The sequence below is a fragment of the Leuresthes tenuis genome, unplaced genomic scaffold, assembly GCF_036924035.1.
Source record: "Leuresthes tenuis unplaced genomic scaffold, fLeuTen1.0.hap1 SCAF_14, whole genome shotgun sequence".
Taxonomy (NCBI): domain Eukaryota; kingdom Metazoa; phylum Chordata; class Actinopteri; order Atheriniformes; family Atherinopsidae; genus Leuresthes; species Leuresthes tenuis.
In genome coordinates this window covers 11505226-11522102 of record NW_027325368.1, presented here as the reverse complement: position 1 = coordinate 11522102, position 16877 = coordinate 11505226, and the positions used below count along the sequence as shown (strand labels likewise).

At 40.8% G+C, this 16877-nt stretch overlaps 1 protein-coding gene across 1 annotated transcript; it reads right to left on the bottom strand.

The window, feature by feature from the left end:
- Nucleotides 1–47: 47 nt before the first annotated feature.
- npc1 (Niemann-Pick disease, type C1) lies at nucleotides 48–16115 on the bottom strand. The gene is made up of 25 exons (XM_072364529.1): nucleotides 15938–16115; nucleotides 13410–13535; nucleotides 13149–13255; nucleotides 11709–11854; nucleotides 11244–11411; nucleotides 10900–11149; nucleotides 10670–10752; nucleotides 10184–10554; nucleotides 9770–9996; nucleotides 9268–9368; nucleotides 7883–7985; nucleotides 7611–7800; nucleotides 7260–7442; nucleotides 6932–7046; nucleotides 6621–6748; nucleotides 5736–5870; nucleotides 5529–5618; nucleotides 5148–5338; nucleotides 4845–4960; nucleotides 4142–4271; nucleotides 3820–4005; nucleotides 3002–3233; nucleotides 2478–2591; nucleotides 2073–2235; nucleotides 48–1972 (listed from the first exon to the last, which is right to left on the bottom strand). The coding sequence occupies exons 1-25, from the start codon at nucleotides 16013–16015 to the stop codon at nucleotides 1890–1892; spliced, it is 3816 nt and encodes a 1271-aa protein (XP_072220630.1). The 5' UTR covers nucleotides 16016–16115; the 3' UTR covers nucleotides 48–1889.
- Between the last annotated feature and the right edge of the window lie 762 nt (nucleotides 16116–16877).

Genomic DNA, 16877 nt, shown 5'->3' with positions numbered 1-16877 from the left:
ACACAGGCATATCCTTCGGAAGATTACATGCAGAAGTAAGCTCGGAATGGTTCTTAGAGTAGCCTTTAATAAATGTATTAAAATTGTTAAAAACTAAAGGATCCCAAAACTTGCCTTCATCAGCTTTTTCCACAGAGATAGTCTTCAGAGGCGGATGTGATTGGTCATTGCACAGCACATTTACTGCAACAAGGACAGTGAGTGTTTTTCCACATCCAGGTTCCAGCTCTTTCAATTAGTCTTTCTTACATCCAAAAGACATTACCGATTCATGATGATAAAAGCAAAAGTAAAAACACGGAATGCTTCACTGTTCCAGCAGAACGCACACTGGGTCCAATGCTGACATCTACTGACGATACAACAGCTATTTTCAAACTAAACCTGTGGGATCACGCCACTTTGACGAACCACTTACAGTCTCAAACATGTCAGGACAAAGGTGATGGAAGAGGACAAGGATGAAAAGTAATGTTCTGATTGGGCGAGTAACGCCTTTTTTAGTATTTACTTGAAAACTAAGCGATTCCTTCAAAGGGGATTTCTGACAGAAAGTGGTTTAAATACAGCAATACATGGCAACACAGTGTTAATAGTTAAAAAAAATAATAATAATTTAAATGCAAAGGAATGAAAACCAGAACTGTAATATTATGCAATAAACTCTACAGTGTTATGCATCAACATACTAAAAATGGCCGTGGAATAATTCTAAAGTAGTCCCGTGTGAGAATCCTTTTTAAAAACAGTTGCAAGTAAAGCTTTGATTTAAACTTTTGTTTTGCTCAGTAACTATAAAATGCCAAAGACTCACTTAAGTGTAAAACCATTTCTTAGCACCACAGCACCCTTTACACCCGACATCAATATGCATCTTAAAGGTTGGAGCTGGGCTGACGATCGAGTCATGCTAACACACACAAAAAAAAATTAGCTTATTCGAAAATTAAGTTGGGAATGTTGGAAATGTAAACAACTGGAATAAATAAAGCAGTCAGAAAGCAGTACCTTAAGCCCAAATTGCAAATATGTGTACAAATGATGCGATTTTGTTTTAAAAAGAATTGATATCCTCCTCCATGGTGGTAAAGTGGGCTGCAAACCTTATACTGACGTGGATGTGGACATGCTTAAAAACCCGTTGTTTTTGATTGCAAATCCAGTGTTCCCGAGTCAAAACGTCACTTTCTGGATACTTAAAAGATGAAAAGAAAACTGCACTATTAGTTGACCTACAAAAAAATACCTTCTACAGAGACGAACGAAGCCCAGGATAAGAGTCATGGTAATGTCACGTATAGGGGCCTGTGATGCCATTATTGTTACCGTTAGCTCCATTATGTGCCCCGTTTCACTCATCAAATTATTTGTAATATCAAACAGTTACAAAAGTCTTTTTCTTTTCCATTTTCTTGTCCAAAAAAATCATTTCACACACTTCTGTGGTCGATGTTTATACATTAAAAAAAAAAAAAGATCAGTTTTACCCTTTTGAATTTTTCCCAAATTGAATAGCTCATACCATAAAGAACTGGTTGTCAGTTAATGCTGGAAGAAAATGAATGTCCCAACCACTCGGGTCAAGTGTCTGTTCTATGGTACGCTGCTCATGCTTCAGATACTGAAGGTCATGCTTCTCCTGTAGTGTGAAGTGGAGGACAAAGACGACGACTGGCGGAGGTCCGAAGTCTTCTGAGGAAAACCAATAAGCACGCAGAGGAGGAAAGCCTCTGGCACTCCCCTTCTCACGTATTCCTGAGTTAGTTCCATGCATAGCAGTGGCGTTGATGATGAGTGTGTCAGTGATCACACAAGCGGCTTGCACTCACACCCACACAGTCCTTTACTGACAAATAGTTAGCTCATTGTTCATTGTCCCAGACAGCCATCTAGTAGTTGAGGAGGCGCTCCCTTTCTGTGCCAGCGTAACGCTGGTTAGCAGCAAACACTTTTGCTTTGTTCACCGACGGGCCTTTAGAAAGAAACGAAAAATATTACAAATAATGGAAAACAGCATTTATGCTTGTTAAGCTTGTATGTAATCATTTTTCTTTATATGCGACATCACCAACCTATATAGCTGAGTAAAACGGGGAGAAAAATGAGGCCATGCGTTGCCCCCAGCAGCACGATGGCCAAATACATCCTGAAGTAGAAGACCTGGAAGATCTGCGACTTCGAAAGTGCCAGGATTAAGATACCACCGAACTTTGTCAACGTGATCCCACTGAATACCTGAGAAAATGCGATGAAGACTAAAATTAATATGACTGTTTAGTGAATTTAAATCAATCTCCAACAGATTCTACAGAAAATGTTTAAAACTTGACCTTTTATAAGCTTTTATAAACTTTGAACATTATCAAACAATCAAATTCACACACGCAGCACCCCAAAATCATTTTTATAAACTAATTCTTGAGCTTATTTACGTGGCTTCCTGTTGTGAATGAGTTAAGTAGTAATGTGCAACTTACAGAGCTGCCCATGTGAGCCAGGGCCTCCTCCGCCCGCTCCACTCTGTTCTTCTTCACACTGATGGAAAACGCCCGCACAATATGACTGCAGAACTCCACCGAGATACCAATGCTCTGCAAGGAGGGACAAGAAACACATCAGGGCTGGAAGTCGGAAAATCCAGGCCCGAAAGCCAACTCAGCTGGCATCTGCAGAAGATACCTTTAAACACTGCATTATGCTCACTGCAACAATACATTAAAGTGACTTCAAACTAAAGCTAGAAATCAATTAGGTTATGCAATAAATGGTTTTAATCCATGTGTAATCCAGAACTATGCATGTTTACTAATGTTCCAAATCATCAATATACTGTTAAACAAACTCATTTACATATGTTACATATGATGGTTACATATGATGCTGCTGTACTCTCAGATCAAAGTTATAGATTTTCACTGACAGTGATCACAGCATAAAGGACCCCAAGAGGACCTTTCCTTTAACCCGAAACAAATGTCACGCTGTTTCACGTTACTCTTACCATGACCAGGTTCACAAGGGATACTGCATTGAGGCTGATGTCCCACAGCCACATGACGCCGAACATGTTGACCAGGATCATGGCGATCGTAATGCAGACCAGCAACGCTGACCACAGCTCGAAACCCAACAAAACTGTCGACACCACAAATATGGCCACCAGTGACAAGCTCAGGTTCAGTGCTGTGTCATAGGCGATGGTGAGGTACTGCTCGTAGAACACGTAGAAGACACTGTAAAGGTGAAAAATGTACATTAGTGAACAAATAGGATGTGGTTAACCTATAATATGGGCTGCAGTGACTTTTCCTTTGAAAAGCGAGTTGACATTTATGTTGTTTCAGTCAGATGAGCCAATAATCTCTTACGTTGTCCGTTTCAATCAAAGACTTATTGTTTATCTAACTGTATAGACAAAGCGAACATTTTGTATCCACAAAATCCTTGAATTTAGGGTTCTTAATATCTTAATACTGATTACTGCACATTGGTGTTGGTAGAATTTCCTCATTACAGCTGACGTAAAGCACAGGAACTCTGACGCAGTAGTTCAGTTCAAACATTAGCTGCATTGCCATTTATAACGTTATCTTTGCTGTGCTCTTATCTGTGACCTATTTTTTTTTTTCCTCCGACATCCTTGAACCCTCAGTGCAAAACAAGCAACACCTCCGTCACAGGCAGTAAACTTACTCAGAAAACTCTAAAGCTGCTTCTGAAGCAGATCTGCTTATATCAAGGCTAACTCTGCTCTACAGCTATACACGGATTCTTATGAAGTCAAAGTAAATGTCCTACAGCCAGTACAATGGATCTTACCTGTAGGCGAAAACTTTGTGGTCTATGGACTGACTGATGTTGTCAGCCAGAATTCGAGCCATTTTATAAGCCTCTATAAAGTCTGGGGAATCCTTCAGGATGGTGTGGTAAGTCATGAAGTAAGTGGCTCCGACTCCTGTGTTGTTGGGATGCAGGTCGACGGCTGTGGCATAAGCTGCGTGGCCGCTGAAGAGAAACAATAATGAATTGAGGGAAAGAACAAAGAAAGGGAACATCACAACCTAAATAAAAACTGGTACGTAGCTGAAGGGGTTCTAATGACACGCAATGTTTTTAATGAAAATCTTTGTAGATTAATTACCCTTTTCCACACTTGACATTTGGATTGTCCGACAGGAACATGGGAAGAAACCTCATGAATTCTTCTCCAACAGGCCTTTGCTTTCCACTGGGAGTCAAAGGCCGACAGGATACACAAGATGGGTTTACCACTGGAAAGCAGCATTAGGAATATAGTTTTAGACTTTTAGAAAAAAAAAAAAAAAGCTCCATAAAGGTTTGTTTTCAAAAGTCTCTGAATGCGGAAGCAACGTATTTAATATGCTGGTCATGAACAAACAAGGTTTCCTTCTTTTAATTTTCCCATGTGCTGATAATTCATGCTTGAATAATGTGATGCTGTTTAACCTGAATTTCTCTGCATCTGTGACTTTGAATGATTATAACAGCCAATGCTTCCAGAGGAGACCAAACCTCACAGAGGAAGCCCAGGAGGCTTTGAGATTGTAACCCGGGCTCTTTTTGCTGCGATTAAAGAACAAAAACTTGCCCGTCAACCTTCACTAAAGCACTGTGCTCAGAATTATACAAATTAATTATAAACCTATTCAAACTACTTGTATTGCGCCTCTTTTGCATTTGCATTTTTTTCCAGGAATTTGCTCGATAACACTATTGTTTAACTGTACCTTATGTATGAACGACTGGTTAAGAGGTGTTTTTATTTGTGGAATTGAGACGTAAGCACCATTAGACAAGTATCCAATACATTAATGTTGTATTACCTGAGGCATTGCAGAAAGATCCTGACGTGTTGTAGTACCGACAGCAGGTCGACTGAGGCTTCACCCAGTCAAAGTAGTCATCCAGCCAGGATGATGGTGTGTAGGCAATGGATGTGCTAAGGGCGAAAAAAAACAACTGAATAGAACGTACAGTGACATCACAACGTCGAACAAGAGTTTTAACCTTCAATAGGATAAGTCTTACTTAAGGTTTAGCTTTTTAGGGTGCACAAATTTTTAAAAATTCACCCATCAGAACAGAAACCCACAATAGCTTGTTTCTTTTTCCTAGCTCCGACTTACTAGTTGCTTATAAGAGAGGCAGTGTAGACCTGCTGGACCAGGGAGTTGTTGTTACAGCCCACCCCTCCACACACGGCATTCTGGCCCTCTAGGCTGCTGTAGTTGAGACCGTCCTCCACCACAAAGTAGACAGGCGCACCAGTGTGAAGATACTCGCTCAAGTTCTTGAAGTAGTCGAGAACGTACGAGTCCTAGATGGAGAGACAAACTGTCAGAATAGCCCGAGCAAGACGAAAGAAAAAAGGCGTTTAATAAATCGCGTCACTTGACAGGCAGCTGATGTAGATTCTCAGCGGTGGTTACTAGACATATTCAAAGAAAGACTACTTTTTTTTCCCCCCACATCACTCACACCACTATGACGGAAACCACAAAACTCACATCAGGCATGGATAACTTCTGGTCCAGTCCAATTTCCACTTTATTCACCACAGCAATACTGAAGGACAGTATGCCTACAAACACTGCCACCTGTCACAAAAAACATAACCCCAAAATGATATGCTGCTTGATCAAGTCAAAACAAGTTCAAGAGAAAGTTAACAAGAGGCAGATGTGCACGACTGCCAGAGCATGACAAGTACTTACGATGATCGGTCTCACCCACTCTTTCAGGATGAATGGTGCATAGACTTTCTTGAAAAAGCGGAAAAGGAAACCCTGTGTTTTGACTTCCTGACCTTCTGGCAGTTTCACGCAGCAGCAGATGTCAAATCGATTTCCCTTTTAAACAAAACAGACGACCCAGCATTTTTTAAAAAGTGCATGTGACAACATGTTGGTAAGGCTGCGACTAAAGCTGAATCATTCAAAACACACACAGACCTCTGTGTAATACCACTTAAATATCTGATTTCATTGCAATATTCATTTGCAAGTTGAAGTTTACGAGTTTATCCTCTAAGGAGGAAGTAAAAACAAATACTTTAGTGAGACAGCATTGAAAATACAGGCTTCATAGTACAAACTCACTGCATAATCATAATTAAAAAACCATCTGTAAACAGCAGAACTTTCTTAGTTTTGGACCGTTGCAGCAGTAATCAGGATGTTAAGAAGGAACCATAGAACAACCAAGTCAAGCTATATTGGCCGTCTTCCTAAAATAACACCGAAGGCACAGAGCTACTTGCAAAACTTAGCCCTGAAAAACAGATGGGCGAGTACTTTAGACTTGGTACAGGAGTTTCTCTGACGGCTCCCACAGTGTGCAAGACATTGCATAAGGTCGAACTCTATGGATGATGTCCAAGAAAATAAAATCCCTGCTGGCTCTTAGTCACATAACTTGAACATGTGTGAAAAGATCCAATTGAGCTAATTTAGCTAGTAGATCAACTTTGAAATAAAACTATTATTTATGTGTCTCTCAATTTTTAATGATTTGATATTCAAGTGGTATTGCACAGGGGCTCATTCTCCTCTGTTTTATCCAATAATCAACACAGATTTCACTCATTTCCTCAGTCTCACCTCCTGTCTTCTGGCATCCAAGCCCAGCAAGCTGACAAAGCAACTGATCTGCAACAGGAAATCAATAAAAACAGCCAAGCCAGCAAACAGAGAGAAAGTCCTCACAGCAGGCATGTTGGACAGGGCACCTGGGAAAAGAAAAACAACAAGTCTGTCAGCTTCTGGCACAGCAGGACACTGTGACACTAAACAAAAACAAGTTGATTCATCCTGATTAAAATTGTACATCTCAGAGTTTAATCAACACTGTGTGTGTGTGTGTGTGTGTGTTGAGAACACACAGGCTGCATTATATAACTGATCTACATTACCAAGGAAGAAGGCCACCGTCTCTGAGAAGGAGGAGAGAAACATGCTGGGGGCTATTTCTCCCAGAATTCGACCAATCTGCTGGTGCAGCTCTTCCTGTGGCATCCTCTCGTCCCTCTGTTTCCAAATGCAAAAGAAAAAGAAAACTTATCAATTTTCACATCGTAGTGGAATGGAAAAAAAAAACAAAAAAAAAAACAAGAATGTTAAGGCTCAAGGAAAGAGATGATTTGCACAAAGACTCGAGGTGCATCCAAGCACTGAACTCCAGGACAAAGCACTGAGTAATTAATCACTACCACTACATTGGACTTGTCCTAAAGTGTTTACCTGGTATGTCTGCACTATAATGAAGATGTTGTCGACTCCAACAGCCAGCACGAGGAAGGGGATGACTTCAATCACGATGAGTGTGAGTGGAATACCAGCATAGCTGAAGATTCCCAGTGAGGAGGACACGGAGCTGAGCACAATCAGGATACCCGCTATACCTAGAGAAATCTTTGAGTCCACCTGCACGGACAAAAACATACGGGATTAATCATCTTTAGCGTTATCAGCGGGAAAGACAGGTTACACTCTGTAATGTGGAAAACTATTAAAAAGGCTGGGATTATAGTAGCCAACACCAAAGCATGAATAAAAATGTTTATGACACTGAGTCATGGTTTCATGTGTTACCATAAGCCTTCTGAAGCTGTGGATGTGACCCAAGGCCAGGGAGATGTAGATGAACATGATGGCATAGCTGATCACTATAGTGCTGATATCACTGTTGCTCTCTCTGTTGATTTCATCCTCGATGCTTCTCTCGGCACTGAAGGCTATGGTCAGGTTGGGGCTTGTGAAGTTCTTCATAAAGTTGATGAATCTGAAATGCACACAAAAAAAATGTTGGTACACACAAACTGCGACTTCTGCTGAGGTGACGAGCTGTTTGATCGGTCTCTCACTCTTTTTCCCACGCGAGAGCTTTGCCCATTCTGACAGAGTCGTTCAGGTAATTGTTGAGTGGAAAAGTGATAACGAGAGCAGTGGCGTTGTTGTAGTTTGTGTCTGTAATGGGAGAAAAAGCAGAATGAAATCCATGACCTGTTTAACATATAATGAGTGAGCTGAAAACTATTCCTGAGCATTGCTTTCACAGCACATAGAAAATATCCCAGAAAGCACGGCTAAACCTTGGATGATCAGTTTTATTCTCGTTCAAATGCAAAATTCTTTTAAACAACTAAAACCAGACACCCACAGCTGAATCAAGCCATGTCTTTAGAGGAAGATAGTAATCTTTAGAGAAAATAGTAATCTTTTTACCTTGAACAGTTCGTTTTTCTCACTCTAATCTTTTGTTTTAACATTTCCTGCAAAAATGATTCCTCTCAGGGCCAAATGCTAACTGCAGAGTTCCTGCACATTTTCTATTTCCCAAAGCAGGCTTTTATTCAGGCTGCAACACTGAAACAGTGAGCAAAACGGTCAACAACTCATTGCAGCCTTAAGGCCACATGAGCTTGCATCAGTGGACGAGTCTAAACACGGGGTCTTAAAAACCAGGAGATTGATGGCTGAAACTAGAAACTTAAAAAGAGAAGATGAATGAGTCTAACTTCTATGTATTTAATCTTCATCTATAACATTTTCATGCATGATCTATAATCTTTGTGAAAAGCTCGCTCAGTTCATTTTTACAAATTTAGAATTATTTTCTTTTTAGCAAATAGAACTGAAAATGGAGCTGAGAAAAACACAAATGTCTTTTCAATACTCTTCAAGCCTTGGAAAATACTACAAAGAAAGTACTTTTTCATGCTTTTAAAAACCGTGGAGGAACCCTGTTGTGTCCAGTGAAAAGCATTCTTAAATGTGTGGGCGGTGCCTAAAGAAAAAAAAAAAAAAAAGAAATCAGGCCAGAGAAGCCAGCCAATCAGAGTAAACTGGCCTTCTCAGCAAGGTGTGCTGAGGCACTCCCACAGAAATTTCAACAAATAAAAGCCTGAAAATAAAGCATGCGTTTGTAAGTCTGGTCTGATTGTTAACAGCACGCATGTAAAGAAACTGCTTTAGAAAAGCAAAATACTATCATTATCTTGAGGAGAATTGTTTTTATAAACACTTATGCAATGCCAAAATGTATCTTATATTGAGCAAAGAATAAAATGTTTGGTGGTAATTAAACAACAGTACTCCGCTGACTGTAAATGACCAAAAAAAAAAAAAAAAAAGCTAAAAGATCCAGTTCAGGCAGGTTTGTGCAATTCGTTTTAATACAAAACAATACTTGGAACACTTTGGTTTGTCAAGCAATGCAATCTAAAGTAAAAATCTCTTTAAAACCTACCGTCGTAACCCCCGAGTGCCAGCCAGGGGAAGACTGGGCCGCCAAACGTTCCCAAGCAGGGATCGTGGAGGGGAGTGGTGTCATTGAGGGAGGCCGGTGCACTGTGGAAGGAAGAGATAAAGCGAGTTAAAGTCTTCACAAATCAAGACAACGAACTACTCATCAGTACGACTTTGATATGCCCCTCAACATATTACAGTAAATAAGAACAGAAAACAACCTGCAGACACGTGACAGTGTATGAGGAAGTCTGAGTGCACCATTTTAACTTTACCTAAAAATGAAGACACAGCTGCAGCACATGACAGATCTACGTGCACGGCAGGGACCGCACTCAAAGCACAACTTTTTGGTGAGGTTTTGACTATTTTACCAGAACAATATTCTTCAGACCAAGGCAGGCGTGGGCAAGCCATTGAGGCAAGATACACACAAGTGTTGATTGGCAAATAACAATGAACTTAGTAAGCTTTAAAAAGGACAAAAAAGAAAAGAAAATCACCTGACACAGTAGAGGAAGTGGCTGTGAAAGTCAGCATAGGTAAAGAACTCATCTCCTACACTGTGGTCCAATTGAGCGTGACTGTTCTGAAAGTAGTTGAGAACACTTAAGATGGTGCAGTTGTTATTGTACGGGGCCAGCGGAGCCAAGCAGATGTCCTCCAGCGTCACGTTCTGACCTTCATATGTGGCTACAAGACCTTCGATGTCAAGCTGCAGGTCCAGCACCTGGTTGGTTAAAGTTAGAAAAGAAACATGGCAGCAGAAAAAGAGAAGGACAAACTTTAAACTACACTTTCGTAAATTCAGCTGCATTTCACAAGTAAGGTTTCCATCTTCTACAGTAAAAGCAGAACTACTTCTTTAAACAAAAGCTTCGCTGAAGTAGAGCAACGCTGCTTATTATTTTACCCACCTGATGCAAGATGTCTTTGTCCAAGATGGCTCTGAATGGGACGTCTGACCCTCCGAAATACGGAGAATACATGACAGTCTCATTGTGTGGAGTGGTTATAATGAGCTGCACAGTTCGGAAGAAGGGCCCAAAGTGGCTGTCAAAGTAGTTTTTCTCTTGTCGAGCCTGGCTTGTGGGAGACGACCACAGGTCAACCGGGTCTGTGGTGATGCGCATATAGACCAGACCCGCTGAGGAGGCCACCACCACAATCAGGCTGCCCAGTATGACTAAAGATGGATACCTCACACAGAAGGAACCCCAGGAGCTGAAGCTTGTCCGTAGGACATTCTCAAATCGTTCACCCAGCGTTTCGCAGCAAGATGCATTCACTGAGAGGAGAAAAGCAATAGAGTTTGGCTTGATTGTCAATAGCAAAAATCTTATTGATTCTACTATGGTTTACGAGCTGTGAAGTTACTGCCATATAGTCATGTATGGCTGTACCTTGATCAGGATTATCACTGTTGAGGGACAGTGGGTTATTGCTGTCCAAAATGGGGCCATATTCTGACATAATAGTTCTTTTCCTGCAGACATAAGGACCCACATGTGTCAGTTAGATATCAATTTAAAAAAAAAAAAAAAGGTTTAGAACCACAATATTATTGAAGATACAGTGTGTGCTGTATGATGTAGGTCCTAGAAATATTTGTAAGAAACCAAAAGCCTGTTACCTGTAACACCACGCTCCCAGTACAGCTCCAGTGAAGATAAGCAAGAAGGCAATGTAAGAAATCCACATGATGACAGACATGGCATCCATACCAAGGATGGTCCAGGGAGGGGGGAGAGGAGGAGGAACCGGTTTGGGGCCACAGGCCATTTCACAATCCTGACAGGAGCAAGGACCTGAACCGTCCTCTAGGCCCTCTGTGCAGTTATACGTCTCGTTGTTCATTGGAGTGTAACCAGATACAGGCGTATCTGAAAGTAAGGATGGCATTCATCCCAGGAAGATGGATTAACCACAGGTAAAGGTGCGATAAAGACTATTACTACCACAAAGAAAAAGTTTTACCGGAGAATATTGGGATGATAGGAAAGGGAGTCTGTCCATTGTCAGTACTGAACATGTACTGGATCCAGTTAGTTGCATTGCAGTCCCTTGCATCCTTGCCACACAGCAGTGATAAGGCCTTCATGTTGCTGGAAGGAGACTGGACATCCTTGCAGGCATTGTACATAGCTGAGAACAGCCACACAAGGAAAGAGAAAGACGTCATGTTGCATATGAATATATATTCCACTTCTGTTTTCATCTCAAAATGTAAAAGCTATGACCTTTAGTCATCCACAGGATTAGTCATCTGACAACTTGAGTTTGTGACTGAATAGGGAACTTATAAAGATTATTCAGCAGGGATTGTTATGCAAGCCAACTGTGTCAGTAGTTTTTGAAAATGCTTTGCACATTCTGCCAATGTCTTCCACACCACGAACAAGTTGACTTTGCATCTAAATCAAGTTCTGGCCATGAACTCACCGTTAGCAAATGTTTGCCCGATATAGTACTGCACTTCCAGGACATTTGAGCCATTGAACTTGGTGGCAGTCATAAACTGACTCTGATAGGGGCTGCATGTCAGCTCACAGAAGAGGTTCATCAGATTGAAGAAACAGGCGGGACACCTGCACACAGAAGCAGAGTTTTAAAGGAGGAATAAAACAGCAAGGAATCGTCGCATAAAAATCACAAGAACACCTTCGATTTTAAAATGGTAAAGACAATAACAGACGCAGGGAAGGAAAACAACCTACAAAGATAAGAAAACACACCAATTTGCCATTTTCCAGCTCGTTATTTGGAATATGCAAAGCCTTGCATGTTAAATCGTTAAAAGTGAAAATGAAAGTGAAGTCTAAGCTTTTATGTATCAGGATAGAGGAAAAAAAAATCACCTGGTCCTTACCAGGTCTGAGAACTAGTTAAAAATAAGATTAAAAAAAACGGTCATTATTTATTTCAGAAATATCAAACCAGTGTGTGAAAAACAAAACACGATTATAATCAGCAGCCAGGTGCTGCTAACCAAAAACACTCGATTAATCAATCATTGAGCATCTCTACGAAAGCAGATGTTTGCTTGACTAAAGCATTCGGGTGTGTGTCAACACAAAGCCAAGAAGGAGAGACATCAGCAAGGATCTTAGAGAAGCAACTGTTGCTGCCCATCAATCTGGGATGGAGTGAAGTCCATCATTTACAGTGCAAAAGATTATCTACAAATATTCAAGACTGTAACCAATCTTCCAAAGAGTAGACGTTTAAGCGTTCCACCTGGGCAGTCCTACAGTCAACCATAAACCTCTGAGTTCTCTTACTCTCTAGTCAAATGTGAGGCCATCTGCCTGACAGGAAGTTTGGGGGACACTGGGAAATGATACCAAACACAGCTGCGAATCTACAACAGAAAGGAGGAAAATGGTCCAGAATCAAGGAGTTGCAATGATCCAGTCAAAGTCTGGACCTCAACCTGATAGAAATGCTTTGGTGGGACCTAAGGATAGCTGTCCATACGCAAATGCCCTTAAACCCCAATGTAATAAACCAACACTGATAAGAATAGTGGGCCAAAAACACCTCTGCAACAGTCACAGAGACCAATGATGTCACACAGAGAGCGATTATTTCAAGTTAGTTATGCAGAATGTGGTTCTATAGACACTGTTTCTGCATTCAACTTAGTTTTTGTTCAATAAAAAAAAAAAAAAAAAAAAAACCCGTGTAATATGTCATGTGTTGTTGTTTCCTTTGAGGTTATATTTGCTTTAGTTTAAGACAAAAAAAAATGTCCCAAATAGCTTAGAATTGAAAGGTGTACGTTCCTTTTCAGGTGACCGTATCAAAAATTCAGAAGGTTAGAGATGATGCCCTTCCAGGTATTTCATGTCCATCAGCGAACGTTATAACAATACAGCATACCGAGAAAGGAACTGAAGTGGCAGCTCGAGACTTCCTTTGAGCGTTCGCAGCTGGTCGGCATCACAGCAGAGATTTCGGCTCCCGTAGTCAAACCCAGGACAGAGCTCCTGCATAGAATCAAATATTGAATAATAGTCACTATGATAGGCTTTAGCGTATTTTTCCACAGCACAAAAAAATGCACAAGTGTAAAGAATCTGTACAAAAACTTAAGATGAAGAAGATAAATCGTCAATAATATAAAGGCAGAAAGCACGATACCTTAAGAAGCGGATAACCCTCAGCTTGTAGTGGGAGAGCGGGACCGGTGTAGTTACAGTTGTACTTTTTTTCAGGTATCTCAGATGCACCACACTCACTGTACCATACGCAGTGCTGGGCCTCAACCTGACAGGAAGACAAGAAACACACAGCCATCATCTCTACAGCCTTCCAAGACCTACGTCATCTGGTCCTTGAATTTCACGCTGCTGGTCTGCACGCTGACTGGAGAGTCGGGGAATCACGGGTGGCTCTTAACCCAGATTGTTATTCATTTTTACCAAATGACGAAACATTGCGAGTTTCTCTAAAGACTAAAATGGTGACGCCAAAGTGAAAGGATGCCTTAAATGGATATTTATCACAAGGTCATTTTTTTTCTAACAATGTAAAGCATCTGCTCGTGTTTCATTTCCTGTGTTACTAGAATGTCATGCTTTGCATGTCCAAAAATATCATTTTCACTTCTGTAAAAATTATATCTCTCCAATCCCTGCGTTTGGTGGACAAAAGAAAATTATTTGTTTGAAATACAACATTTGAGGGTATATAATCAGTGATGGGACTTGTTGATTTTAAATCGTCTTTGAAACTAAGGACGTTCTTATATCTGTCTATTCAGCATCAGTCCTCTCACGTGCCCTTTGTTGGGAGGGGGAAGTTGAGTGAGGAACACTCATAAAATGGTTATTCACACTCCTATTCGAGGTCTTGAGCAGCGTTCGGACGTCATTGTTTCTGCTGATGAAGTTGTATTTAGCTGTAGACCGATCCAGTAACCTAACCATGCAACTACCTAGCTGAGACTTGTTTATCTAGGCTGAAAATCAGAACCCTGCGGTGGCCCTTGAACAGAAATTCCACCTCTAGCCTAGTACAAGAAAAAGGCCCACTCACAAGTTTCTGTGACTTTCCGCTAACCCACAGCAGTCTCCAAAGAATCAATGTTTTTTACAGATTCCAACATTCTTGTTGTTTTTGCTGGGGTACGGCTATCTTATCTAAAAATGTAATGATTAATCACATTCCAGATGTTTTACCAAGGTTTCAAAGTAGTTTTGTGTGCTGCAGTGGACTGACCTAATTGCATCATGAGAAAAAGAGTGCAACCAATGCAATGACAGGACTTGGCAAGTGAGCATTATCTTCATCTGATTAAATCAGTACATCAAAGCAAATGGATGGAGCAGGATTTACTATGACATTCCTTTTTGTCCCGTATTTATGGTACCTTTACAATGACAAGAAAAACACAACTTGACTGCAACAGAACTATCAAGAAGCGGAAAACCTATTCCGAAGTTACAGCTTAATGCCCATTATTTTGTTCATTGTGTGCCTCTTTAGTGGACTCATCAAAACCAATAAGGAAAAGCCAATAATTCACTCTTCTCTCTTGCAACCTGTATGTTTCCAGTCTACGGTTCATTACACTTTGTCTGTGCTCTTAGCCCTCTTGCTAAATAAATTCCAGATGTGGCTGAGTACAAACGGGTGAAGGTAATCTGGATTACAGAACCAAATTGTTTGGAGTTTGGCAGCTACAATAAACCTACTTGACTTGACTTAACAGTTACACCGTCATTTATTGCTCGACTCCATCCTAATCATGCATTTGAACCTTTTTTTTTGCACAAAGTAACGTTACATCACAGCACTGCACAAGTTGATCTCAGCATGTTTTTGCTGGGCTGATGGGATGCTTTAATTTTGGAAACAACAATTTACGTGCAACAGAAAACTGCACAAAATACGAGGCGTCTCAGCTGTTGCGTGCATACGATGCGCCGATTGGATCAACAAGTGCAGAACGTACAAAACGCGTTTTATTTGCTCTGAAGACGGCGTCCAGATGTTTGAAGGGTAAAAATATGAGCTGCGCCTTTTATGGCAGAATCCATTTGCACAGGAAAAAGGTGCAATTATTCAAATATTTGAATGCCAAGTTATGCACAACTAATCCCGAAGCATTCAGATTGAATCACGTTTTCTGTAATGAAACGAATTAGGTTACCAACTCCAAGAAAGCGTAATCTAATTTGTGTCCAGTGACTGTAACAGTGAGCTGACCGAACCCTGGTCGAAGATTTTTGCTTTGTTTTGTGTGCCACGAGAAAGTGTCAAAGTCGTAGCTGGGGGGGTATAACATATCAAGCTGAGATGCATTTAAGAGCCTGGCTTTGTTTCGCCCCTTTAATAAGAAAAGAAAAAGAAATCGGTTTCGACACCAGCAGCATACAACCCAGACCAGTACAGCCAGTCTCTACAAACGACTTCAAGTTTTCAGTTTTAGCGTTTCAGTAACGTAACACGGGTTTTTGGTAGCATTCACGCTAGCTACATGTTTAGACCAGTATAAAGCCAATTACTGACTAAGGCTGTCTTTACTCTATATTAAGAGGAGCAGGGCTACAACGCTGAACCGATCTAGACCTGGTTTCGTTGCTCATCTTAGATAAACACTAAAGCACCAACGGTAGCCAGGGCTGAGTCATGTAATAGTCACGAGAGCACGGAGTCACACTTACCCATCGAAAATATCCCTCAGATAACAATATGACGAAGAAAAGTAGATATAAACCGCGTCTCCTTGCCAGAGGTTCCATCCCTCTTAATGAAAAGATCGAATCGAAGTGACAGCTCAGGTGAAGTTTCGCATTTCTTGTTGACGTCTTCTTCTTCCTCCTCGTGTTTGTTCCGGGCCGAGACAAACAGTTGCCTCAGTGCTGCCACCAAGCGATATAGAGTACGCGCTACACCCAAAACCAAAGCAGCAGGAGACAGTTCTGTTCTCAGATCAGTCTCTGATAACGTTTTTTGACCAACCAGCCTTTGGAGGTGGAAAACGGGAGTTGACTTTGAGATGTCTTTTTTTTCAGATTGGTGAAAGTTATTGTGGAAAATAGCATTTTCTGTTTTTCTTTTCAACAAACTTTGTTGTTTGGAAAAGTGTGCAAACTGCGTTTAGCCCCTGTATTTAAAGGGGAACTCCGGTATTTTTAAACCTAGACCTTATTTCTGGCATGAAATACGTTTATCTACTCACCGAGAACAGTGAGGCGAAAGTCGGTGTCCTTCGGGAGCTATTTAGATAACTGGCGATAGGCATATATCTATATAAAGGAGTGAACAGGGCAGGGACGATGCAGCCTCTAAATAAGGCATTATCTGTCTTTATTTCACCAGTACTTTAAGAAGAATGAATAACATAGCTACTGTTATGTGGCTTCTTGCAGCTAAAGGAGAGCTAATGGAGGGAATTCTACACACACCTCTACTTGAACTTTAACATTTAATAACTCTAAAAAAGCTGGTTCCTCTCTCTCTGTATATATTCATATTTCTGTTTTCCTCTAGTACTCTGGTGTCACCACTAAAGAAACGCTTTCACAGTTCCCCTCATGTATTCCACTCACAGAAGAGTTTGTGCATATTCAATTATATCCTGACTTATAGAACATTTTAGAC

Bases quoted from the DNA above. Each gene is read 5' to 3' on its own strand.
- npc1 (XM_072364529.1), bottom strand. From the start codon at position 16,015: ATGGAACCTCTGGCAAGGAGACGCGGTTTATATCTACTTTTCTTCGTC. The intron at 11,855-13,148 runs GTATGCTGTATT...TTCTGTGTGCAG, and splicing joins CCACTTCAGTTCCTTTCTCG to GTGTCCCGCCTGTTTCTTCA. The intron at 1,973-2,072 runs GTTGGTGATGTC...TTCTTTCTAAAG, and splicing joins CGTTTTACTCAGCTATATAG to GCCCGTCGGTGAACAAAGCA.